The 27,335-nt window shown below is 41.5% G+C and overlaps 1 protein-coding gene across 1 annotated transcript in view; it reads left to right on the top strand.

Moving 5' to 3' along the window:
- slc25a21 (solute carrier family 25 member 21) overlaps positions 1-27,335 on the top strand; it is a 439,048-nt gene that overhangs the window by 345,975 nt on the left and 65,738 nt on the right. The window contains exon 4 of the mRNA XM_072280031.1: positions 20,580-20,663. Coding sequence (XP_072136132.1) covers positions 20,580-20,663 — 84 coding nt within the window. The remainder of the gene's footprint in view (positions 1-20,579; positions 20,664-27,335) is intronic.

Genomic DNA, 27,335 nt, shown 5'->3' on the forward strand with positions numbered 1-27,335 from the left:
ATTTTAGATGTTCAAAATTGATATTATCTACAATATATTTATTCAAATTATTGTTTTCGTTTAAAAACACCTGAAATGCATGAAGGCAAGCATACTGGTTCATCTTGCACCGAAAATACACGTGATGGTGATTTATAGAACACTGACATATTTTAAACGTTACCTCACAAGGCTTGAAAGTTGGAGAAATTTCAGCTGAAATAATGAGGTCACAATACGGCATACTCAGTTACCAAGATAACTGCTCGTATAATTAAAATGTGAACAACTTGAAACCACCTTTTTTAAAAACTTAAAACAATGTATTCTGCTGGATCATGCCTACTGCTTTGGTGATTTTGATGGAACTGACAAAATTCAGCCACTGAAAGTTAAAAACGTCCAATCCTTAAAGTTTAGAAAGCTGAATCCGTTTGCTCATATGGCTGCTGAATCTGTATGGAGTCCAGTGGTGAGGTGCAGCCTTGCTTGAGTTCCCAGAACTATACTAGGAAAGCATTGACACTCAGTTGAAATTTTAGGGCAAAAAATTGTGAGGCAAAAAGGAAGGGGAGCTACTTCTATGCATTACTTTGTGTTAGCTTAATAGTTTTACTTACATTACCATTTTAAAGCATAAATACAAGCAATTCTTTCATTAATTAGTTCAGTTTTAATGTCAGAAACATTTAAAGTAAGAAAACTCAAAGTTTGTGAAAGCCTGGCCCCTTGCTCTGTCAGCTGTCAAAGATTACTTTTCATCATTTTAGACAATCCTGGGACTGACGAGGATTTGCAGTTCTGAGGAGTCAAAGATATCTGTGTGTGAATTCCTTTAATGTGGGTGTCGGTTGGACACTGGCTACCATATTCTCTTGACAGAGCAAGATCTGGATGTAATAGCTAGGGCCATTTTGAAGACAGGGTCTTTTGTCTGTGCGGTAATGAGATGAATGTAGTAAGTAGGATCTGGGCAGTGATTCAACGGATGGGGTTGACACAGCCAGCAAAATAAGACTCAGTATTATTATTGGTGAAACATTTAGGAGAATGATTACAAAGGTTATTCAGCTCGACTCTGTTACAGGAGAAAATTTCAAAGTTCTTTCCTCCCAAGATAAGCAAGCAGTAAAACAAAAATATAATAGCCAAATATTTTCAGACCGCATGGGTTCATGGCAATGGTTTTATATTAGAGGACTTTGGGCCTGTTTTAACCATCGTTCTTCATGCTAGATGCTGAACATGCTAACGCTCCTATTATCACTGAAATGTTGCAAGCCACAGCTGAGCTACATAGGACAATCTGCCTTTATGAGGCGCCCTGTTCCTACCTGTACCTTGAGCTGGGAGACACTCAGGATGGAAATGCACATGGGTCATCAGTAGACCAAAGTATTTTTGTGGAGCAAAGAGGAATAAGTCTCTACATTTGGATGCCACAAATAAAAGAGATTTTAAACTCCTTATTCCCCTCCAGAGAAATTGCCTGGCTTGCTGAGTTTCTCCAGCATTTTTTGTGTGTGTGTGTTAATGATTTAAAATTATTTTGGTTCATTTTCTGAGGGACCTTCAGCAGCTCCTTTAAGGATCATTGGTTAGGCTTCCAAACATTGATACAAATTAGGAAATACAGAAGCAATTTACACTCTTTCTATTTGTATCCACTTGGGTTCCTAAATTTGACAGTGATCAAATTTACTGTGTAGATAGGAGGGAGGAGAAGATGGCGACACGACGCAGCGCGCGCGGCTGTTCCGAATGAACATTGATATGTGTAACTAGGGGTGCCGTGCACAATCTGGATTTGATGGGTACAGCCGTGAAGTGCAGAGGATCATCTGGAGAAACTCCTGAAATGCCTGCTTCGCTGCCGCTGCTACTGTGCGATCAAGAATCTCCGGAGACGAAGGCCCCAAATCCTCGGCTTTGTGTATCGTCTGTTGCCGGGGCCGGGGTCGAAACACTTGACAGAGATGGTGCTCGGTGTCAAATAGGTGGTTGGAGGCTCAGAGTTTTTCGGACGGACTTGGAGTCGGACTGTGGTCGGATGCTTCCGGGATGCTGCACCGGCAAGTTGGCGGCGCTGGAGGTTTACGTCTGCGTGAGATGATGGGACTTTCGAGAGACTCTGGGATTTTTATTGTGCCATGGTCTGTTCTTATCAAATTACGGTATTGCTTTGCACTGTTGTAGCTATATGTTATAATTATGTGTTTTTTGTTAGTTTTTAAGTCGGTTTGTCATGTGTTTTTGTGATATCATTCTGGAAAAACATTTTTATCATTTCTTAATGTATGCATTACTAAATAACAATAAAAGGGGACTTCGTGTCCTCATAGTCATAATAATAATCACTGTAATGTATGGATGTATTTCCTTTAGAGCAATGACTCCCCTTTGCACTACATGGAGACTGATTACTTAGCTGTGCACATTGATCTGTTGTCTACGCACGGGCGTTGATCTGCTCTCTCTCTTGCATGTCTGCTTTTATTTAATTGATATGTAGTTGCATAGACACAACAAATTGGCGATGAGTACAAACCTGAATGTCAGAGAATATCATCAACAATTATGGGATGAGTCAGTGAGAGGAAAGAGATAAACAGTACGGAGAAGGCTGTCATAGACACTGACAAAGAAACACGTGAGTACTCCTGTAGTACACAGTGAAAGACGCACACCTATAAAGTTAAAGTGAAAATAACTTGGTGATGGCTTTAGTCGGGGAAGTTTACGAATTTCATAGTGCTAATGAAGACTGGGAGTTGTATAATAAGAAGGTTGAACTGTATTGCAAGGCAAGCGACGTGAATGAGGTAGAGTCCACACTTCTTAGCTTAATGAGTACTAAAATGTACATTCTCTTATGCAACTTAGTAACTCCTGAAAAGCCAGCAAGCAAGACGTTCGATGAAATAGTTGCAACTTAACAAAATCTCTTGAGCTCTGAACTGCTAGTAATAGCTGATAGATTTAGGTTTCACAAAAGGAACTAGTCAAAGAATGAAAGCATTTTTGAATACATTGCAGAACTGTGCAAATTTGCCCAATACTGTGATTTTAGAGATGGACTTTCTGATAGATTAAAGGATAGGCTTGTATGTGGCATGCAGAGTTAAAGCACTCAAGAGAGTCTGTCAGAAAGAGACCGAACCTTAGAATGGGCATTGACCATTGCAATACTGTTAGAGACTGCAGCAAAGAATGCAAAAGAACTGCAGAAAAGGGATTTAGAATGTGAAATGCACAAAATGTCCCTGAATTGTGCAACAAGCCAAAAATGTCTTTGATGTGGCAAATCCTCCATGATGCAAGTGACTGCTGGTTCAAAGAAAAGGTTTGCAGAAAGTGTCACAGACAAGGTCACAAGATAGAGTGTGCAAGACAGACAAAAAGCACAACCAAAGGGAAAAACTACACAGAGAGTAAAGTATCAAACACAAATTAAATAAATGCATGAACTGACCGAATGTGAAACAGAATAAGACAAAGGTGAGCTGTCATGCCTAGAACTGTATAGTATTGCTGAAGTAGATCACAAAGTCATATGGATCGCAATAGATGTATCTGGTGCAAAACTGAAAATGGAGCTGGATACAGGGTCAGCTTTGCCTATAATTTCAGAGGCTAACTACAACGAACTGTTTTCTCAGCTATCATTAGAGAAGACTTCAGTGATGCTAAAGACCTACACAGGTGACAAAGTGTCTCCCTAAGGCAAACTGAAGATAAATGTGACATATCGAGGCCAAACACAGCAGTTAGAGCTTTTCACGAGGAAATCTGCAGATGCTGGAATTTCAAGCAATACACATAAAAGTTGCTGGTGAACGCAGCAGGCCAGGCGGCATCTCTAGGAAGAGATACAGTCGACGTTTCGGGCCGAGACCCTTCGTCAGGACTAACTGAAAGAAGACCTAGTAAGAGATTTGAGAGGGGGAGGGGGAGATCCAAAATGATAGGAGAAGACGGGGGGGGGGTGCGGGGAGGGATGAAGCCAAGAGCTGGACAGGTGATCGGCAAAAGGGATATGAGAGGATCATGGGACGGGAGGCCTAGGGAGAAAGAAAGAGGGAGTGGGGAAGCCCAGAGGATGGGCAATAACGGATGGGGTATGAGGGGGAGGTGGGGCATTAATGGAAGTTAGAGAAGTCAGTGTTCATGCCATCAGGTTGGAGGCTACCCAGACGGAATATAAGGTGTTGTTCCTCCAACCTGAGTGTGGCTTCATCTTTACAGTAGAGGAGGCTGTGGACAGACATATCAGAATGGGAATGGGATGTGGAATTAAAATGTGTGGCCACTGGGAGATCCTGCTTTCTCTGGCGGACAGAGCATAGATGTTCAGCGAAATGGTCTCCCAGTCTGCGTCTGGTCTTGTTAATATATAGAAGCCCGCATCGGGAGCGCCAGACGCAGTACATCACCCTAGCCAACTCACAGGTGAAGTGTTGCCTCACCTAGAAGGACTATCTGGGGCCCTGAGTGGTAGTGAGGGAGGAAGTGTAAGGGCATGTGTAGCACTTGTTCAGCTTACAAGGATAAGTGCCGGGAGGGAGATCGGTGGGGACGGATGGGAGGGATGAATGGACAAGGGAGTTGTGTAGGGAGTGATCCCTGCGGAAAGCAGAGGTGGGGAAGGGGAAGATATGCTTAGTGGTGGGATCCCGTTGGAGGTCACGGAAGTTACGGAGAATTATATGTTGGACCTGGAGGCTGGTGGGGTGGTAGGTGAGGACAAGGGGAGCCCTATTCCTAGTGGGGTTGCAGGAGGATGAGGTGAGAGCAGATGTGCGTGAAATGGGAGAGATGCGTTTGAGAGCAGAGTTGATGGTGGAGGAAGGGAAGCCCCTTTCTTTAAAAAAAGGAGGACATCTCCTTCGTCCTGGAATGAAAAGCCTCATCCTGAGAGCAGATGTGGCGGAGATGGAGGAATTGCGAGAAGGTGATGGCATTTTTGCGAGAGACAGGGTGAGAAGAGGAATAGTCCAGGTAGCTGTGAGAGTCTGTAGGCTTATAGTAGACATCAGTAGATAAGCTGTCTCTAGAGATAGAGACTGAAAGATCTAGAAAGGGGAGGGAGGTGTCAGAAATGGACCAGGTAAACTTGAGGGCAGGGTGAAAGTTGGAGGCAAGGTTGCTGAAGTCAACGAGCTCAGCATGCGTGCAGGAAGCAGCGTCAATGCAGTTGTCAATGTAGTGAAGGAAAAGTGGGGGACAGATACCAGTATAGGTCTGGAACATGGATTGTTCCACAAGCCAACAAAAAGGCAGGCATAGCTTTGACCTATACGGGTACCCATAGCTACACCTTTAGTTTGGAGGAAGTGGGAGGATCCTTATGGGAGCTTTATGTGTTGGACATGAATGGTTGAGAAACTTCCAAGTAGACTGGCACACAATCAAAGCTCTCGATCTGTCATCAACAGGCAACTGCAGTCCAAATGGTAGCACTAACTAGTGACTGCCACAACTGCTTAATGCTAATGAGAAGGTGTTGCAGAATCTGCCTGAAGGGCACCTGCTTACAGTCAAGATGAAGAGTCTCCCCCAGAGGTATGTGTGGTGGCCGAGAATAGATAGTCAGATTGAAGACTTGATCAAAAGCTGTTTGGGATGCCAAAAACTTCAAATGCACCCCATTTCACCATGCCAAAGAGTACCTATTGACTTTGTTGTGCCATTCATAGACTCTATGTTTCTGATTGCTGTGGATGCTCATTCAAAGTGGCCGGAGTCAGACCACTGAAGTCAACCACCTCAGAAAAGACTGTTTCCATTCTGAGGACTATCTTCGACAGAAATGGATTACCTGGACAAATTGTGAATGAGAATGGATCACAGTACATGTCAGAGGAGTTCAGGCTATTCATGAAGAAAAATGGCATCAAGCATTTCAAGTCAGCTCGTCACCACACACCAATGAATGGATTAACTGAAAGGTTTATTCAAGCATTCAAGAAATCCATTAAAGCTAAGGACAAGGAGGGCATTTCTCTACAGCACAAGGTAGACAACTTCCTTTTTGTGTATTGGAACTCTGTTCTGTGATGGCAAATCAAAAACCTACAATGCTGTTCGTGAGAAGGAATCTGAGATCTCACATAGACCTCCTGAAACCTGAAACCAGACCTATGGAGGGAAGTGCAGAATAAACAGTTCAACCAGTTGCCAAGCGAAGCAGCGAGGAGCTTCGAGGTTGGACAGGATGTCCTAGCATGTGATTACTGAGAAGACAAGTGGACACCTGATAGGATAGCTACAAGAACTGGACCTCTGACATACACGGGATATAGGAGATCATACATGGAGACATCATGTGGACTAAATACTGGATGCTGAACCAAAGAACACACTTGAGTTGACTACACAACAAGATGGACACATTACAGCCACTAGACTTATCTCTCAGTGATGATCATGTCACTGACAGCAACATGACACTGGCAACTGAGAACATTGTCTTTGACTAGACACTTGCCAAATCTGATGTCACTCCACATCCAGAGGCACTATCCTGAAAGAAACAGGGTGCTACCCAAAAGACTGAATCTTTAGTATAGTGAAGTTAGTTATGGACTGTTAATGTGAAAGCATGTTTATTTGCATATAGTTCGTGAAAGGGAAACTGAATGTTTCAAGATCATAAAACGATAAGACATGGGAACAGAATTAGGCCATTCAGCCCATCGAGTCCGCTCTGTCATTTCATCATGGCTGATCCCCAATCCCATTCAACCTCATACATCTGCTCTCTCACCATATCCTTTTGGTGCCCTGACCCAATCAGGAATCTATCAACTTCTGCTTTAAATATACCCACCGACTTGGCCTCCACTGCAGTCTGTGGCAGAGCTTTCCACTGACTCACCACTCTTTGGCTAAAAAAATTTCTCCTTACTTCTGTTCTAAAAAGTCGACCTTCAGTTTTGAGGCTGTGCCCTCTAGTTCTATATACCCCCACCAGAGAGAATATCCTCTCTACATCCACCTTATCTGGTCTTTTCAACAATTCGGTACGTTTCAAGGAGATTCCCATGCATTCTGCAAAATTCCACTGAGAACAGGCCCAAAGCTGCCAAACATTCCTCATATGTTAACCTCTTCGTTCCCAGAATCATCCTCATGAACCTCCTCTGGACTCTCTCCAATGACAATGCATCCTTTCTGAGATGAGGGGCCCAGAACTGTTGACATGTACAGTTTTATGTTGCATTAATCTAAAGGAGAAGGAAGTGTAATCTACAAATCTATTTCTGTTACAGCAATGACTCTCCTTAGCACTACTGATGAACTGATAACTTACCTGCGCACATTGATCTTCTCTCTCTCGCTCTCTCTTGCTCTCTCCCCCACTGGAAAGTGAATACACCAGTTAAGGTCATCTCCCACATACATGCTTTTGATATGTAGTTGCACAGACACAACAAACACAATTCTTGTATCATAAATAGTATTGTTTTTGGGAGAGGCTTTTATGTAGACTTGCCTTGATGGCATTGGCTAGGTCATTTGCATATATCCAAGCCATCAAGATATTCTGGCTGCTCTTGGTTGCAGCCTAGCCTGTGAAGGTAATTGGCTGCTTCCCAAATCTGTCCTCACTCTGCCAGAGCCTGGGGAAATGGTACTTCAATTGTATACAATCCAAACATAGGAAATCAAAAGCTGCCAACCTCTCTAACTTATTTAAAGTTCCTGACTGTAACTTGGAAATGACTTGGCTGCTTAACCCTTATCTCATCTCCATCCCAATCTGTTCCACTCAGACATTTTACTCATTCCTCACTTCAAATCATTGAACTGGGGCATATTAGGAGGGTATTTTGTTATTCTGTTATTTATTCTTTTTCTCTATGGCTGTGTGATTTGTTTACTGCCCCCCCCTCATTTTAAGCATTTATTTTATTTCCTTTTGGTTTAGAATCTCCTTTCACTCCCCTTTTAGTCAATGTGTTTATATTTCAGGTCACTGTGGGGGAGAAAAAGGCCTTTTTCTTGCTGCCTCAGATTCTTTTGCAAATCATGTGCCATTTCTGCTCTGGTCTCCAATGCTTCTGTTGATGGAAACAATTGATTCCTATTTATTCAAAATACTCATGATTTTGAGCATCTGTATTAAATATTCTTTTAAACCTCTCTGCTTGAAGGTAAAAAGAAGGCACAAGCCTCTTCGATCTCTCCCCATAATTGAAGAGCCCCAATCCTGGTACCATTCTAGTAAATCTCTAGGGTCTCAGCATCTTTTCTAACATGTTGAGCCAGAATTGAAAACAGTGTTAGTAATGTACATTCACATCATCATGGTTGCACTAACAGATATGTGCATTCATAGTTCTGAGCAACATATCCAGGAAAGCATCTCTAAAAGGATCAATGCCATTTCACATCCCAACTCCATTAACCTGAAATTCCAACCCTCATTACCAGTTCAACTTGCAAGTTCATGTGGACCCTTTAAATGTTGAAATTAAAATTAATTTATGCAGATTGTTGTCATGTCCCTGATGTCATTGGTTACAGCAATATAGCAATCAAGTTGAAATGCTACTGACAGATGCACAATATTTCCATAATTCTCATCAGCATCAAAATGCAAATTTTCAGCAAAGAGAATCTCAGCAGTTGTTTCAGGCATCTGAACACTTGTCTTTGCTTCTGTGAAAGCCAAGTGGATTGCACTATACCAAAGTTTTTGGAATAGGATGAGTAAAGATAAAGCAAATACTTAAGTATCTTGTGTATGAACATGCAATACGTAGATTTTGTTTCTAAGTTCCACCATGTTCTTAATTGTCCTTTTTTGGCAAGTAGGCTTTTCACAAGGGATGATTAGTGAGGCATGTATTGATGCAAGCAAAGGGATATTAATGAATGGGGTGTTTGGTTCTTTACAAGACTTTAATCAGAGAAAGGCAAAAGACAGGAAATTATAAACCAATTAGCCTGACTTCTTGGGAAGATGTTGGAGTCCATTATTAGAGATGAAGTTGCAGGCTATTTGGCGGGCTTCCAGGGCGTCATTAAGAAGGAAACTCGTGCAAACAACTGCATTTAATATCCTTCTTTCACCAGATATGGGTGAAGTGATTGTGGATTTTTGACAAAAGCACTGTACAGTTCATATGTTCAACATCATTCATAATGATGTCTACATTCATAAGAGCATAAGGCCATAAGAAATAGGAGCAGGATTGGGTCTTCTGCCCCGTCGAGCCTGCTCTGCCATTCAATAAGATTATGGCTGATCTGACTATGGACTCATCTCCACCCACCTGCCTTTTCCCCATAACCCTTAATTCACATACTGTGCAAAAATCTATCTAACCCTGTCTTAAATATATTCACTGAGGTAGCCTCTCCTGCTTCATTGGGCAGAGAATTCCACAGATTCATGTCTGTGATTTCTCAGGCTCTTCCCCTTACAGCTTCACAGGTTGGGTTGGCCTGCTCACCAGACCTGGAACATTTCCTAATCAAGAGTCGTCCATTTATGTGTCGCAGGAGTTTTTAGCAATCATCTTGGTAGTGGTGTACATTCCACTTCAGACCTGTGCCAACCAGGTTCTAGATGAACTGAGCTATGTAATTAACAGGCATGAAACAGCACACCCTAATCCCTTCCCTGTCATTTTGGGGGATTATAACCAGGCCAGCTTGAAAAAATCTCTGAATAATTATTACCAACAGAACACTTGTGGAATCAGAGGAGCCAATACACTGGACCTATGTTGTACTAGCATCAAGAGTGCTTACCATGCCATCCCACACCCATACTTTGGAAAGTCTGATAATCTGGCTGTGTTTCTACTCCCTGAGTATAGGCAGAGACTGAAGACCACAGCAGCAGTAGAGAGGATCAAGAAAGTATTTTCAAGGAAGGCACGAGGAGTACTTACAGGACTGCTTTGAGTCAGTGGACCGGACTGTATTCAGGGATTCATCTTCGAGTCTGAATGAATACATTACAGTTGACAATGACTTCATCGTGGATGAATGTGTACCAATGAAAACATACTGTACATACCCGAATCAAAAGCCATGGATGAAACAGGAGATTTGAGGTCTGCTGAGGGCATTCAAGTCTGGTGATCCAGGACTATATAAGAAAGCTAGATACAGTACGACTTACAGGGGGCTATCTCAAGAGCAAAAGAAAATTCCAGTCAAGGTTAGAGACAATATCAGATGCATATCAACACTGGCAGGGTTTTAGGGACATTACTTCCGACACAGTAAAACCTAACATCATGAAAAGCAGTGACACTTTATTCTCAGGTGAGCTCATTACCTTCTATGCACTCTTCGTAAAACCACAGCTATGAAGATCCCTGCAGCACCTGGTGGCCCTGTGATCTCTGTCTTGGAGGCCAATGTCAGACTGTCTTTCAAGAGGGTGAACCCTCGCAAGGTGACAGGTCCCGCTGGTGTACCTGGTAGGGCTCTTAAAACCTGTGTCAACCAGCTGGCGGATGTGTTCAAAGACATTTTCAATCTCTCACTGATACATTTGGAAGTTTCTACCTACTTCAAAAAGGCAACATGCTCAAGAAGAGCAGGATGAAATGCCTCAATGACCATCATCCAGTCGTACTCACATCTACAATGATGAAATGCTTTGACAGGTTGGTTATGGCTAGAATCAACTCCTGTCTCAGCTTGGACCTGGACCTACTGCAATTTGCCTATTGCCATATTGGGTCAACAACGGATGCAATCTCATTGCCTCTTCACATGGCCTTGGATCACTTGGACGATGTTAATACTTTTGTCAGGCTACTGTTTTTTGACAACAGTTCACGCTTTCAGTCACTGGTTCTTAGACTTTTTGGAAGGATCAGAAGATCGCCCGTCTACAGACCACAGAACCTGCTGAGTCCATTGTCGGCAGGCCTGGATGCCTCCAGACCACGATCGCTGCTGCTGATCTCGATGGCTCTAACAATCCAGAACAGACTCAAAACCCAGACTCTACCGCCATCAATGCAGGCTCCAACAATCTTGGACACCTCCAAAGTGCCGATTGCATAACCTCCATTTCTGACTCCAGCCTTGACCTCCAGGACAGATCTTCACATGCTGCCACTGGAATCCCCATCTGCCCTTCCTCCACCACCACTCCACAGTCCCGTCTCTTTCAGGTCCCACCACCAGCTCTAGGGTCCTTGGAGTCTCCACCTTCCTCTCACCCCACCATCTCTGAACATCCCAAATCTCCCATTTCTTCGGAGACAACCAACCCTCTTCCCCCCTCCGATCCCAGCTCTTATCAATCCTGGGTTCTCACCATCCTCTCTGACCTTTCCCTGTCTGAGGCAGAATGTTCTGACCTCAGTAAGGGCCTCATCTTTGTACCCCTGTGCCCACACTTCAGTGAGTTCCGTGCCTGTCACGATGCTGAGCTCTTTTTCTGCTGCTTCCATCTCCAAGCCTGTCTCTGTAGCAAGGACTGTCCACCCCGCACAGGTGACCACTTCTCTCATCTTCAACACTTGTCTTCTTCCTGGACACCCCGCCCTGGTCTTCTGCCTGCTCTGGACATTTTCATTGCCAACTACCAACGGCACATTAACCGGCTAGACGTTAACACACTCTCCTATTCCAACCTCACCCCTTCCAAACGCACAGTTCTCCACTCCCTCCTAACCTCACGATCAAACCTGCAGATAAAGGGGGTGCTATAGTAGTCTTGTGTAATGACCTGAATTTTGCTGAAGCTCAGCGCCAACTCTCAGACACCTCCTCTTGCTTACCCCTCAAACAAGACCCCACTAAGGAACACCAGGCCATTGCCTCCCACACCATCACCAACCTTATTGACTCTGGGGATGTCCCATCCACCACCACCAACCTCATAGTTCACGCATCCCCGCACCTCACATTTCTACCTCCTACCTCTGATCCACAAACCCACTTGTCCAGGTAGACCCATGTTTCAGCTTGTTCCTGCCCCACTGAACTCATATCTGCATACCTCGACTCTGCTTTATCCCCCCTAGTTCAGTCTCTTCCTACCTACATCCATGACACTTCACGTGCTCTGAATCTTTTCAATGATTTCAGGTTCCCTGGTCCCATCATCTTATTTTTACTATAGATGTTCGGTCCCTATACACCTCCATCCTCCACTTCAAAGCTCTCCATTTGTTTTTGGACACCAGACCTAACCAGTTCCCTTCCACCTCCACTCGCCTCCACCTAGCAGAACTTGACCTCACTATAAATAATTTCTCCTTTGGCTCCTCCCACTTTCCTCAAACAAAAGGTGTACCCATGGGTACTCGCATGGGTTCTAGCTATGCCTGACTGTTTGCCGGCTATGTGGAACAGTCTGTATTTCAAGCCTACATTGGTGACCATCGCACTTTTCCTGCGCTACATCGATGACTGCATCAGTGCTGCTTCCTGCACCCATGCTAAACTTGTCAACTTCATCTACTTTGCCTCCATCTTCCACCCTGCCCTCAAATTTACCTGGTCCATTTCCAACACCTCAGTCTCACTGTCTCTATCTCAAGAGTCAGCTTATCCACTGATGTTTATTATAAACCCATGGATTCTCACAGCGACCTGGACTATACCTCTTCCCACCCTGTTACTTGTAAAAACACTATCCATATATATAACAACCATATAACAATTACAGCACAGAAACAGGCCATCTTGGCCCTTCTAGTCCATGCCGAACTCCTACTCTCACCTAGTCCCACCGACCTGCACTCAGCCCATAAACCTCCATTCCTTTCCTGTCCATATATCTATCCAATTTAACTTTAAATGACAATATCGAACCTGCCTCAACCACTTCTGCTGGAAGCTCGTTCCACACAGCTACCACTCTCTGAGTAAAGAAGTCCCCCCTCATGTTACCCCAAAACTTTTGCCCTTTAACTCTCAACTCATGTCCTCTTCTTTGAATCTCCCCCACTCTAGTGATTTAGTGATTCTTGAAAGATCACCACAACGTCTCCAGAATCTCTTCAGCTGCCACTTTCAGGAAACTGAAAATATTCAAAATACTCTAACATTGAGGCACTTTTTCCCTTTTATTGCTTAGTAGATGGAGTAATCTAGGCACATTCCTAATTCTGGTGAGACATGTCAAATCCTGGTTTTCTTAAGTGGTGCAATGATTACAATCCCTTCTGGTTTTACAAAGAGGCAGGGCTTTGCCTTACTTTGCAATTGGTGACTTCAAATTACATAGCTTGACCCAACAGTAAATCCTCATCACTACAATCTATGGTTCTCCCTATGGAAGTTATATTAGTTTAACAGATAACAGAAATGTTGCATGTGGTATTTCTTAGAAGCCTTGGGCTAGATTTGATTTTTATACAATGACATACAGATCACGCTAACAAGCTGTTTCAATGACACTGAATGTAATCAGTGAGCTTCAGAAATCGAATGAAACTCTCAGAAATGGGTGACATAAAAATTAAAGGTGGGCTATTAGGGAGAATGGAAAATAGGCAAGATCATGCAAGAAAACCCAGCTGTTGATATCTACATTATTTTATGGATCGCAAAAGTACTTTTGCTTCCCATAAATTGAAACAAAATTACCCGTAGGACATTAAAATAAATACCCTATAAATGTAAGGCCATCTTTAATTTTTTTCCAGCTCTGATGTTGGATCATTAGCAGGAAGTATTATTGACTCTTTTTCTTATTCCACAGTGTAGTCTGACCTACAGAGGTCAGCTTTTTCTATTATATTTTTGATTTCTATTGTATTTTTCCTTTACATTATTCTGGACAGAGCACAATGCTTGCACTATCATGTATATTTCTAGAATAGCAATCTCGAGCATTTCAAATGATCCAGTAGCCAAATGATTCACCACAAGTTTACCTTTTAAAGAGATATTTGCCTCTTGTTGCTATCATCATCAGTAATGCAAGAACAGCATGTCAGTGCCTTTCAAATAAAAACAAATTTAATGACACAAAGGTTGAGGATGTTGTGCATAGTCTGGAGGGTTATCAGAGGTCAAATTTGAAGATAGAATACGGTATTAATGGTAAGACTCTTGGCAGTGTGGAGGATCTGAGATATCTGATGTTTCCTTCTCTCAATTCCTCTGTCTCAGCCACATCTACTCTCAGTATGAGGCCTATCATTCTAGAATGAAGGAGCTGTCCTCCTTTTTCAAAAAAAGGGGCTTCCCTTCTTCCACCAACTGCATCTCAACTTCATCTCTTTCATTTCATGCACATCTGTTCTTACCCCATCCTCCCAACACCCTACCAGGGATAGGGTTCTTCTTGTCCTCACCTAGCACCCCACCAGCCTTCGCATCAAGCACATAATTCTCTGAATCTTCTGCCATCTCTAATGGGATCCCACCACCAAGCACATCTTTCCCTCCCCCCCAACTTTCTGCTTTCTGCAGGGATCATTCCCAACATGACTCCCTTGTCTATTTGTCCCGCCCCATTGATCTCCCTTGTGGTACTTATCCTTGCAAGCGGAACAAGTCCTTGCAATCTGCCCCTACACCACCTCCGTCACTACCGTTCAAGGCCCTAAACAGTCCTTAGATGAGGCGACACTTCATCTGTGAGTCTGTTGGGATCGTGGGTTATAACCAAAAAGAAAATGGCTAGAGTCACTTAGCACTTTAGAGCAAGGGTGTTTATTAGGTGCATCAAAAATCAAACTTGCCAAAATTACTGAAAATAGTGAAAAGAAAAATGCCAATATTTACAAAATGATACCTAGAAGAAAACACAATAATAACTCTGTACTTATTCTTGTCCAGTAAGAACTCCTGACAGCCCCTCCCGCTCCCTCTTAAAGTTTTTTTTAGGCACCTGAACTTAATGTCTTTAATTACCAACGTAGTTAACTTAAGACTACACATGAATTAGAATATGATGCTCCCACAATGTAGTTACAATTAATATTGCAAAATAAGCAGTACAATATACATCAATATATGGTACAATATACCATCAACATATACACATCCCCATTAATAAAGAAATGGAATATTCCACTGTGTATGGTGGGAAAGGCACCATAAAGCCAACTTGAGTGCATCAGGTTGGTTTAGGACCCAGTGGACATCATGTGACTGTCGGGAAACGACAGTGTGAAACAGCAGAATGCTCAACATGATCAACACTTACACTTAGTACAAATAAAGAATGAAATTAAACTAAATTTTGGTGTTGACTCTGAATGTGGAGGGAAACCAGTGGGTCAACTCTGAGAATATGCTGAACTGGGGAGGACATTTAAGTACATACACTCACCACAACGACAGCAGAATGACGGCAAGTGAATGCAAGTGTGCAAGGAGTGTGTTTACCAATTGCTGTCAGTCACACAAGGCAGCATTAGACTAAATATGGCAGCAAAGATCTCTGCCAATAGAATCAAAATAAAACTACTCCAGTGGTTGAAGTGATATCTCATGTGTGCTGTAGGTTGTGCTGGTCATATGTCAATCATCCCATCTCCAGGATGAAAGAGGTAGCGGTAGAGATTATGGAGGCATTAGTAATGATCTTTCAGAAACCATTGGACTCTGGCATGGTGCCAGAGGATTGGAAGATTGTAATTGTCACTCCACTCTTTAAGAAAGGAGGAAGGCAGCAGAAAGGGAACTATAGGCCAGTTAGCCTGATCTCAGTGGTTGGGAAGATATTAGAGTCAATTGCTAAGGATGAGGTTTTGGAGTACTTGGTAACACAGGACAAGATAGGAAAAAGTCAACATGGTTTCCTTCAGGGAAAATCTTGCCTGACGAACCTGTTAGAATTCTTTGAGGAGGTTACAAGTAGGATAGATAAAGGGGATGTATATTTGGACTTTCAGAAAGCATTCGACAAGATGCCACACATGAGGCTGCTTACCATGTTAAGAGCCCATGGTATTATGGGACAGTTACTGGCATCGTTAGAGCATTGGCTGATTGGTAGAGGCAGTGAGTGGGAATAAAAGGATCCTTTTCTTGTAGCCTGCCAGTTGCTAATGGTGTTCTTTTTATGCTGTATATCAATGATGTAGATGATGGAGTAGATTGCTTTGTTGCCAAGTTTGCAGATGATATGAAGATTGGTTGATGGGCAGGTAGTGTTGAGGAAACAGGTAGGCTGCAGAAGGACTTAGACAGATTAGAAGAATGGACAAGAAAGTGGAAAATGAAATACAATGTTGAAAAATGCATGGTAATACACTGTGGTAGAAGAAATAAATGTGTAGACTATTTTCCATACAGGGGGAAAATCCAAAAATCTGAGAATGAAAGGGCCTCAGGAGTCCTTGTGTAGAACACCCTAAAGGTTAACTTGCAGGTAGTCCAGTTTGTTTAATTTTCACTCTACTGGAACCATTCATTCTCACTAGCACCACCAGCTGCAGGGCATACTATCAATAAAATGAAGGGGAAAAACTAGAAAGTGTATAGCAGACTTCCTTCCACGTCACCCTGACTTGGAAATATTACATTACTGGAATACCCTTCCCAATGTTACCTTCCCTCCATTTCTTCAAAGAAGAGATTCAGCACCACCTTCACAAGCACAATTAGGTGATAAATGCTAGCAATGCCAAGGTCCCAAAACTGAATAAGAGAAGAAAATACTTCAGAAGCTGTCAGGCTATCCAATGGCTAAAGTAAAATAGTGCAATAGCTGGCAATCAAGAATAAAACAAAAAGTACTGAATATTTAGCATTGCTAGATTTAATGTATAAAACTGGCAGTGAACAATCCTGTATCTAATGTCATTTTATGTGCATACTATCGATCTATGTATAAAAGCTATCTCATATATTTATATTTATTGTGCTTTTTTGTTGTTTTGTTCTTTACCTTATTATGTTTTTTAATACTGCGTCAGATCTAGAGTAAAATTTACTCCTTTACTCTTGTGTACTGGAAATGCCATTAAACAATCTTGAATCTTGAATTACTTCTAAGACTTTAGCTCTGAAGAACACAATTTGTTTCCATTTTACTGGTACTATATTGTTTTCATGTAAATATTTGAATTACATTCAATTGAGTTGTACTGTACATGAATAATTTTTATATATTTACAAAGAATTAAAAATTACTTAGTATTGCCTAAGGCAAGTATATGAATTGGAAAGGTTTACATTGATGTACACCAGATGATGATTTACATGATGTGCAGACAAGTGGGAATAACTCATATGGACGGCTTGGTCGGCATGAATGAATTGAGTCAAAGGGCTTGTTTTTATGCTGTATAATTCTGTGACTTCCGGAACTCATAGTGTTAGAACCAATAGTCCAATATTTTTTTCATCTCAGTCTTCACTTTCCATTAAGATTGAAAGGAAAAGATGTGAAGAATAATTTTGTAAAATAACTATTACCAACAAAAAAAACTGTAACATAAATTTGGCTAATAATTAGTGATGCTTTATCAATTGTAGTGAAATACTTGCTCCTAGAGTTGATCAATCCCATAAAGAAAATGGGCGAATGAAAAGTCACTCAATACTTTCCTTCACATCTGGCTTCCACACTGGGCCAAAATATTAATGTTATAATTTTTAGAAAACCAATCCTTAAATTTTTCAAGACTTAGAGGGTAATTTACTCTCATCTTGAGAAGAACAAATAATTAATTTCAGGTATGACAAATGTTAGTGATTCATTTGACCCATGGATTACAATTCTGATATCTTATTTTCCTCATTCCTACTTAATGCACTTTACAATATAATTTACATTTAATAAGTTCTATTTGAGATTATAATTTAAATTACCTTAAGATACAAGTTACCTTTAGTCATATATCCTCCTTCAAAAATTCATTTTGAAAAGCTGATCCAATGATGTCTCAATATCAGATTATTCTGTTAGTTATCTCCTTCGAGTAGTATCCCAAGTTGCTTTTCTTTTGCAGTGTCTTTTGATGAGCAGAATCCTCTATAGAACCCATGGCAGTTCTGAAACAGCAAAGTATCTTTGTAGGTCAAGCTCTGGAGAAGAGTTTTTATTGTCTCTTATAAGTTGATAGTCTTGTAATTGACTATAGAGATATTTAAATGGTGACCTTTATTTTGTCAATGATACGTTGTTCATCCACAATATGCAATCATAGAATTATTTTTAAAATATGTGTTCATTTATGGCATTTAACTGTCATTGGATCTGTCAATATTAAATGTTCATTTAGAATTTTTCCACAGCTGTAGGATCAGAAGTCATGTATTGGCCAGGCTGGGTAATGGGTAATGACTGAACCAACCAGGTTTTGTACCTGGTAAAATCTGGTAGTTTCATGGTTACTGTTATTAGGTTGAACATTAATGCAAAATATATTTACTTAATAGAACTAGATTCCCAATTTGTTATAGTGAGAATTAATTATCATGTTTTTGGATCAATGGTTTAATATCTTTGACCAGTATCTTGATGGCTTCACACCATGTCTTTAATTTAAGGTACAGAAAGGGGACATTAGCCCATCATGCCATGTCAGCTGAAAAGGATTTAACCATACTAATATTGCCTTCAAATTCCATTCATACATCTTCAAGTACAGATGATAGTGCTGTTTAAAAGGCTCCAGATGCAATAACCTGCTGGGTGAAAAAATCTTTTCCTCATCTCCCCTCTAATCCTTCTACCAATTACTTTAATTCTATGCCTTCTGCATTATGATAACAAGAAATACAGTAAAGACATATTTATTCCATCTTCATTATTTTGTATACCCTTCAGCGTTTTCCACAGAAACAACCCCAGCTTATCTATTTTTTCCTCACAGCAAAATTGTACACAATACTCAAGCTGTAGTCTATTCATAGCTAAACAATTTTAAAATTATCTCCATAAATATCCTTGCATAGGTTGATGGTGAATGTCTGAGTGTAGAAAGTTGTTGTGCTGGTTAGCAGTGCTAGTAAAACCCTTGGCTTCAGACAGTAAGATGTAGCCAAGCATGTTGTTAATCAGTTTCCCTTTCAAAAACATTCAGTGAAGTGAAGTTGCATGGTTGATAGAAAGTTAATTCATTTCAAGTCTGACTGCACTTTTATGAGCCTGATGACTATTAATTACTTCCACTCAACCCCTTGGCTACTCTAGGTGAACTTTACAACTTTGGACTATCATTTTCTCAGTTTTAATTTTTGATGGAGATTTTAAAAATATAACTAATTTTAACTTTTGTTTCCAACCCATGCTCCTTCTTGTCTCTTCATTTACAGCCCTTAAACTGTTACTTCCACAATGCTTCAACCTGAGTGACTGAAATATCTAGATGTTTGTCCTGGTCACTTCTATCCCAGCAACCTTGTGCATGACAACATCATTTTGTACTTACAACAATGAGTCATCTATTGAATTGAATTGAATTGACTTTATTCCATGAGGAGTAAAAATCTTTACGTTACATCTCCGTCTAAATGTGCAATTTATAGTAATTTATAATAAATAGGATAGTCAATATAGCATAGAAATACAGTTGTGTCAGCATGAGTTAAGTAGTCTGATGGCCTGGTGGAAGAAGCTGTCCCGGAGCCTGTTGGCCCTGGCTTTTATGCTGCGGGTACTGTTTCCCAGCTGGTAACAGCTGGAACAGTTTGTGGTTGGGATGACTCGGGTCCCCAATGATCCTTCAGGCCCTTTTTACACACCTGTCTTTGTAAATTTCCTGAATAGTGGGAAGTTCACATCTACAGATGCGTTGGGCTGTCCGCACCACTCTTTGCAGAGTCGTGTGATTGAGGGAAATACACTTCCTGTAGCAGGCATGAAGCAGCCTATCGATTGTGCCCCTGTCAAAAGTTCTTAGGATTTGGGGGCCCACACCAAACTTCTTCAACCATCTGAGGTGAGAGTGGCGCTGTTGTGCTTTTTTGACCACACAGCCGGTATGTACAGACCATGTAAGATCCTTGGTGATGTTTATGCCGAGGAACTTAAAGCTGTTCATCCTCTCAAACCCAGATCCATTGATGTCAACAGGGATGAGCCTGTCTCCATTCCTCCTATAGCCCACAATCAGCTCCTTTGTTTTTGTGACATTGAGGAAGAGATTGTTTTCTTGAAACCACTGTGTCAGGGTGATGTCTTTTCTCTGTAGACTACCTCATTATTATTTGAGATTAGGCCAATCTGTGTAGTATCATCAGCAAATTTTTAATTAGCAGATTGGAGCTGTGGGTGGTATACAGAGAGTAAAGGAGAGGGCTTAGTACACAGCCCCGAGAGGCACCTGTGTTGAGGGTCAGAGGGGCAGAGGTGAGGGAGCCCACCCTTACCACCTGCCAGTGACATGACAGGAAATCCAGGATCCAGCTACACAAGGCAGGGTGAAGGCTGAAGTCTCTGAGCTTCTTGTCCAGCCTGGATGAATAATGGGAATTCTGTGCAATTGTGGAAAAAAGAATCCTGTTTTCCATGAAAATTGGAATTTTCAACAATTCCAGGATTAATTTATTCTGTCATTGTTTGTTAATCTGAACATGAATACACAATTTGTTGCAGCTAAACAATTTTGTATTCATAATTGGTACATTTTATCCTCATCATAATGAATGCAAGCCTAGCTTAAACTTTTCTTGTTGGTGTTATTGAATTTTTTTGTTTCTTCTAGGTTCCAGATTCAGCGAGGAAAAGGTGATGCCAACAGTTACAAGAGCCTTGGCCATTGCTTTAAGACAATTTTCCAGCAAGAAGGGTACATATTTTGACTAATTATTTACTGCATAAAATATGATCCAGTCTCATATTGGGAGCATATGAAACTCTAGAGAAGATAGTGGAAAGAGCTTCTTGTGCCATCTTTCACAGTTTGTGGATATCATATTGACCTTACTGATCTCCTTGGAAAACAGAGAACTGGAGTGAAAGCAAGGTAGCATAGTGGCTAGTGCAGTCTATTACAGCTCGGGGTGTTGGAGTTTGGAGTTCCATTCCATTGTCATCTGTAAGGAGTCTGCATGTCCTCCCTGTGGAATTCATGTGTTTTCTCTGCATGCCCCAGTTTCCTCCCACAGACCAGTGATGTACCGTTAGGTTAATTGGTCATTATAAATTGTCCTGTGATTAGGCAAGGGCTAAGTTGGAGGTTGCTGGGTGGTGTGGCTCAAGGGGCTGGAAGGGCCTATTCTGCACTGTATCTCAATAAAAATAATAAAATAAGCCATCCAAGTATCAGAGGTACCTCTTTAAAAGAGTAAAATAATGCAGCTGAAAGTTGCATTAGTAAAAGGTTGAGCTGATGCTTTCCTTCCTATTTATAAGAAGTTTTACATGTGAGATAAGTGAAGTACTTGAGAAAATTTTCCCGTTTTATGTTTTATCATGCTGTTTGTCTTGTCAAAATTAAAAGAAAGGTAATTGGGTAAATATGCATTAACTTTGTGTCATATAAGTCTGTGGGCATAACTAGGTGCAGAATTTCACAAAGAAAACGTGGCAAAAGAAAAATATTTTATTTTGGGGCATGAGTGCAGCATTTAGTTACCTTCTTAACAGTAAAATGTTCTTCATTTTAGTTTTCATAATTGGTAGTGATATAACGTAGATACGTTGCAGATGATAAGTAGTGATAATATACCATAGCTGCTTTGCAGTCTCATGGCTTGCCTGAACTTGATCGTAGTAAGAGTAAAGATGAATATTTGCATGTGACAACATAAAAGTGATTCGTGGTTATTTTATTAACTCTGTAGGAAATATCCCACTGGCATTTCTAAACATATAAGTGAGAATAAGATAGACTGCTTTCACGATTAACGGGAATGAAGTGAACAAGGAATAAATCTTGTAAATGTCTATAGGTACAGTATACTTTTTTGTGAAGTGATTACTCAATTCAATTCAAATTTAATACAGTACGTGTGCTTGCAACACTGTGTGTCCGACAGAGTGATCAGCAGCACTGGGGCTCCACAGGGGACTGTCTTGTCTCCCTTTCTCGTCACCATTTACACCTCGGACTTCAACCACTGCACAGAGCCTTGTCATCTTCAGAAGTTTTCGGATGCCTCTGCCGTAGTTGGATGCATCAGCAAGGGAGATGAGGCCGAGTACAGGGCTATGGTAGGAAACTTTGTCACATGGTGTGAGCAGAATTATCTACAGCTTAATGTGAAGAAGACGAAGGAGCTGGTGGTAGACCTGAGGAGAGCTAAGGTACCGGTGACCCCTGTTTCCATCCAGGGGGTCAGTGTGGACATAGTGGAGGATTACAAATACGTGGGGATACGAATTGACAATAAACTGGACTGGTCAAAGAACACTGAGGCTGTCTACAAGAAGGGTCAGAACCGTCTTTATTTCCTGAGGAGACTGAGGTCCTTTAACATCTGCCGGACGATGCTGAGGATGTTCTACGAGTCTGTGGTGGCCAGTGCGATCATGTTTGCTGTTGTGTGCTGGGACAGCATGCTGAGGGTAGCAGACACCAACAGAATCAACAAACTCATTCGTAAGGCCAGTGATGTTGTGGGGATGGAACTGGACTCTCTGACGGTGGTGTCTGAAAAGAGGATGCTGTCCAAGTTGCATGCCATCTTGGACAATGTCTCCCATCCACTACATAATGTACTGGTTGGGCACAGGAGTACATTCAGCCAGAGACTCGTTCCACCGAGATGCAACACAGAGCGTCATAGGAAGTCATTCCTACCTGTGGCCATCAAACTTTACAACTCCTCCCTTGGAGGGTCAGACACCCTGAGCCAATAGGCCGGTCCTGGACTTATTTCCTGGCATAATTTACATATTATTATTATTTAACTACTTATGGTTTTATTACTATTTAATTATTTATGGTGCAACTGTAATGAAAGCCAATTTCCCCCGGGATCAATAAAGTATGACTATGACTATGTATGTATACTGTCCAGAATCCCCAACCCACTGACATCATCTGTTGACTGGGTCCCTACACCTGCTATGCAACACCATGGTTTTGAGGCCCAGTCCTTGCATATACAATCACATATAGAATATTAGCAAAAACACAACCAGACAAATATATATGTATGTAGTCCAGATCCCTCAGTCCATTTTAAATCTTCAGTTTGCCACAACTACACTATGCCACCCCCATTAGAGCGCAATGGCTCAAACACCTCACCTCCTGCGGATGAAAAGCAAGTCACCCCACAGCTTGAGGCCTGAGTCCATTGAGCGCCGCTAAAAAAAATCTGCAATCGGCCACTAGAGAGCTTGTCTGGGAGGGCAGCTCCGACTCCATTCTGTTTACTGCATCAAACCGCCACCGGTGAAGCGCGAAGGCTTCATCCCCTCACTCCAGGCATCTGCAAACAGGTGACGCCATGGGTGGACGCCATGGTTTCAGGCCTAGTTCTTACTACAACTGAGGACTAGGCCCCCTCCATCTGCTCCTGCTCACATCCAATAAATACCGAATTGAACTTGCGACATAACAGATTAACAATGTGCAAAGGAGTCCCGTGATCACAAGAAGTGTGACCATGACAGCCACTCACTATTTGACTGTAATCCTCCATTGACTCAGGCAGCAGCACGTGGCATAGCTCCTTCATTAGCTCCGCCAGCGAGCAACTCGCTGATGGTGTAGACCTGCAGTACTTTGAGTTCTTAATGTATAGCAGGATATTGTGATCATTAGAACTATGTTTAAGTACAATGGTAGCAGCTTTTGTTGAACCCGTAGAAGCCACTATGACCAGTCACATTGCCATCTTGCCAGAAGCCTTATAATATTAGGTAGGAGAGGAGCGAGCTATAAATTGAACTTTACAGCTAATACTGATTAATTTAAAAATAAGGAAATGTGTTTTATTGTCAATCCTTGTGTATTGACTCTATGTTTGTGCATTGCCTCACATGCTTATACCACTCCTACAGACAGTAGAGCGGCACCACTGGCAGGACTGCTGTCTCACAGCTCCAGCGATCTCGATTTATTCCTGAATGTGTAGAATTTTCCCTGTCATTATGTGGGTTTTATCCAGGTGCTCCTGTTTCTTCCCAGTTTCAAATACATGAAGGGTGATAGCTTAATTTACCACTGTAAAAAGCTTTAAGAAGATGGGAGGAATAAATGACAAGGAAAATTAATGGGGAATGGCCTCTCCTTCTATGTCTTAAGAAAGATATGGAGAAGGATCCCATTAAAACTCTGTGGAAGATTGTCCCATGCTAGTTTGAGTTTTGCTCAGATCACTGAAATCCAGACAAGCACCGAAGAAGGGCTGAGAGTGACTGTACCCGACATTAAGGCAGCATGAAGGTGCCTGAGTAAAATTGAGAACAAAAGGCATCAACCTAGCCCAAGGACCTTACTGAAAGAGTTCCTCAGGGTGATATATTCTTAGCCCAACCTTCTTCCACTGTTTCATAAATGTCATTCCCTCCACAATGTCAGAAGTGAGGCTGTTCTCTGATTATTGTAGAATCTTTGATTCTATTTGTCAATTCTTAACAAATAGGCATGGCTAATAAATGGCAAATAACATTGGAGGTCAATGACTAACTCTAACAAGATAGACCCTGATCACTTACCTTTGATATTAATCATCTTAATCACATCCCTTCTATACTATGATGACCAGAGCTGCACACAGCATTTGATTTACAGTCTAACCAATATTTTATACAACTGTTACATGTATTTAATGCCTTGGGTGATGAATGCTGTATATCTTTGTTCTTCACCACCCTGTTGCCACTTTCTTGTACTCCTAGGTGTGTCTGTTCAATAGCACTCCCCCAAGCCCTACCATTTACTGTGTACATTCTGGCCTAGTTTAACGTTCTGAAATGCATTACTTCACATTTATCTCAGTCAAATTCCATCTGCAATTCCTTTGATCAATATTTTGTTGTAACCTAAGGCAAACGTTTTCACTGTCCACGGCAACACAAAGTTTTGGTACTATCTGCAAACTTATTATGTCACCTACAGCATATTGTGGTCTAAGTCATTGTGGCATGCAAATGACACTGCTCATGGATGACCAATCACTGGTGGTGAACTTCAGACCAAAGTTAGGTTGATAATTGCAATAAACAATATTTTGTTATGTCTTTATTATTTCACTGAATACATGTCCAAGCAGCATGCAACTCTGGATCAGTTGCCATTAACTGCTTTGGGAGGACTCAACAGCTTTTGTGGAATAGGGAGTTTTTGTTTTTGAAACATACAGATCGTTGGAGATGATTTTCCCATCTGAGCTTATGAAGTTGCCAGCACACCTTTGCAGATAGGAGTTTATCACTGGGGTGGAGTGGATTTAAGATTGGAGTAAATAATAGAGGATTGGGTGAGTTATAGGTGTATCAAGGCTGCTACAGTGAACCATAGAGCGATGGTTCTGAAAGGGCAGGAGACTTTCATTCTTAAGACAGCAGCCAGAGTGTATGTCTCTTGCCCTTGGACTGATCAGGATATTGGTGAAGTTGTTTTGCATGTCAAGACAGCAGGCTGCAGTTGACTTCTGCTGCAGTCTAGATGTGGAAATGGCTAGGTTGTCCCCTCCATTGATTCCTTTTTTTATTTCAGCCGGAATGGTTTCTTTTTGCTGGGGAACAACCCTCATTGGTTTGAAATATTGTCATTTGAATCATGTAGCTCTTTAAGTGAACCACTGAAAGTATGTTGTCAGCCTTTTATGATTGGAAGAATTGTTTTCCCACAAAAGCTTCTTGTTCAAGGCAGCATATTTTGTCACATTTCTCAATGCCATATCATTCAGTCCCCCCCGCCCCCGATGTATGTAGAGGAGGAATGCTCTGTGCAGGAGATAATGATGCAACAGTTTCTAGATGAGGGTTCTGGTGATTCATGCTTCATTGTCAGATATTCATTCTGATTGTGTACGGGATCATCCCAAAGTCCCAATGCGACATGCTTCCCAGACAAGATGTGATGACTTGATCTGACTGAGTTTGGTGCCAAATAATATGTAAGGATGATTGGAGGAAAAGAAGTATCCACATCAATTTACACAGCTGGAAGAGGTGGTTCAATTGAAGAAAATGTGAGATTGCTCCAATCACCAGCGCATGGAGGATTGTGGAGATGGAGTCACAAGGAGAAGAAATGGAAGTCCAAAACTGTAGAGTGCACTTTATCAGTTGGTGAATACACATGAGGCATGAGATAAGTCTGAGGCTCCGTCCACACTATGCCGGATAATTTTGAAAACGAAGCTTTTTCTCTTCGTTTTGACCCTCTGTCCACACTAAAATGGTGTTTTCATCCCCCTAAAATGGAGATTTTCAGAAACGGTCTTCAGAGTGAATAAATCTGAAAATGCCTAATATCCGTTGCAGAGTGTACGGGGTAACCGGAGCTTTTTAAAACTGCTGTCATGATGTGCCGGAACAGATGGCGGCAGCGCGGCATTTCATTGTTTTCTTCTTCTTCTTCTTCTTCTTCTTATTATTATTGTTACTACTTTATTGTCACCAAATTGATACTAGAGTGTACAATCATCACAGCGATATTTGATTCTGCGCTTCGCAGAACCTAACAATTTCAGAACAGACAGCAATGAGACTGAAGCCAGAAGAGTTAGAAATGTACTTACCAAGTACTTTGACCCATAGCTCACTGAATAAATAAGTATACTCACTTTGCCCTGTTTTCTGTCCTTGCTTGTATGAAGGTGGTTTACCTATTTATGCAAGTACTTCTCTGACAAAAGATGTGTAACAGCCTAATGTAACATTGTATGGAAATACAAGATAACACTGATGCAGACATGTTTTTATACATTTAACAAGGTGCTTTATTAATGCCACAGAGTTGGTCAGTTTTTCGGTGTTCATTGTCAGCTGGGTCATACTGTCCGTGAACTCCCTGTCGGAGGCCTCCATACACTCCAGTATTTGTTTTTGTTTTAGTTTTAAGTCCTCCTGTGCGAGAGCCAAGAGCAATTCCTTTTAAGTTTTTCTACTCTGTAACTGGACAAACGCGCACTAAGTATACCGTTTCCTCTTCGCTTGTTTTCTGTGCGTCCTGCGCATGCCTAGTAGAGGAGATTCGCCCAAATATCCATGTTAGTGTGGACAGAGATATTTTGAAAAACGCCTGTCGTTTTTACTTGAAACCGGCGTTTTCAAAATTATCTGGCATAGTGTGGACGTACCCTGAGTTCAAGTCTCAGGATTGGTTCTCAGAAGCAGTCATTGCTGGACAAGGCAGAGATCAGAAGGCAATCAAAACCCAAAACAGGTCATGAGAGCAGGCAGTAATTCATTGGAATCAAGGATGTCTGGAACGAGCATAAAATGAAGATTACAGAGGCTGAGGAGATCTGTAGAATTTATCACTGTTAGCTAAGTATTTATATATTAATGCCTGATTGAACTATAATTGTGTTTAAAAATTATTAACTGGTAT

Source organism: Mobula birostris, chromosome 1, assembly GCF_030028105.1.
Source record: "Mobula birostris isolate sMobBir1 chromosome 1, sMobBir1.hap1, whole genome shotgun sequence".
NCBI lineage: Eukaryota > Metazoa > Chordata > Chondrichthyes > Myliobatiformes > Myliobatidae > Mobula > Mobula birostris.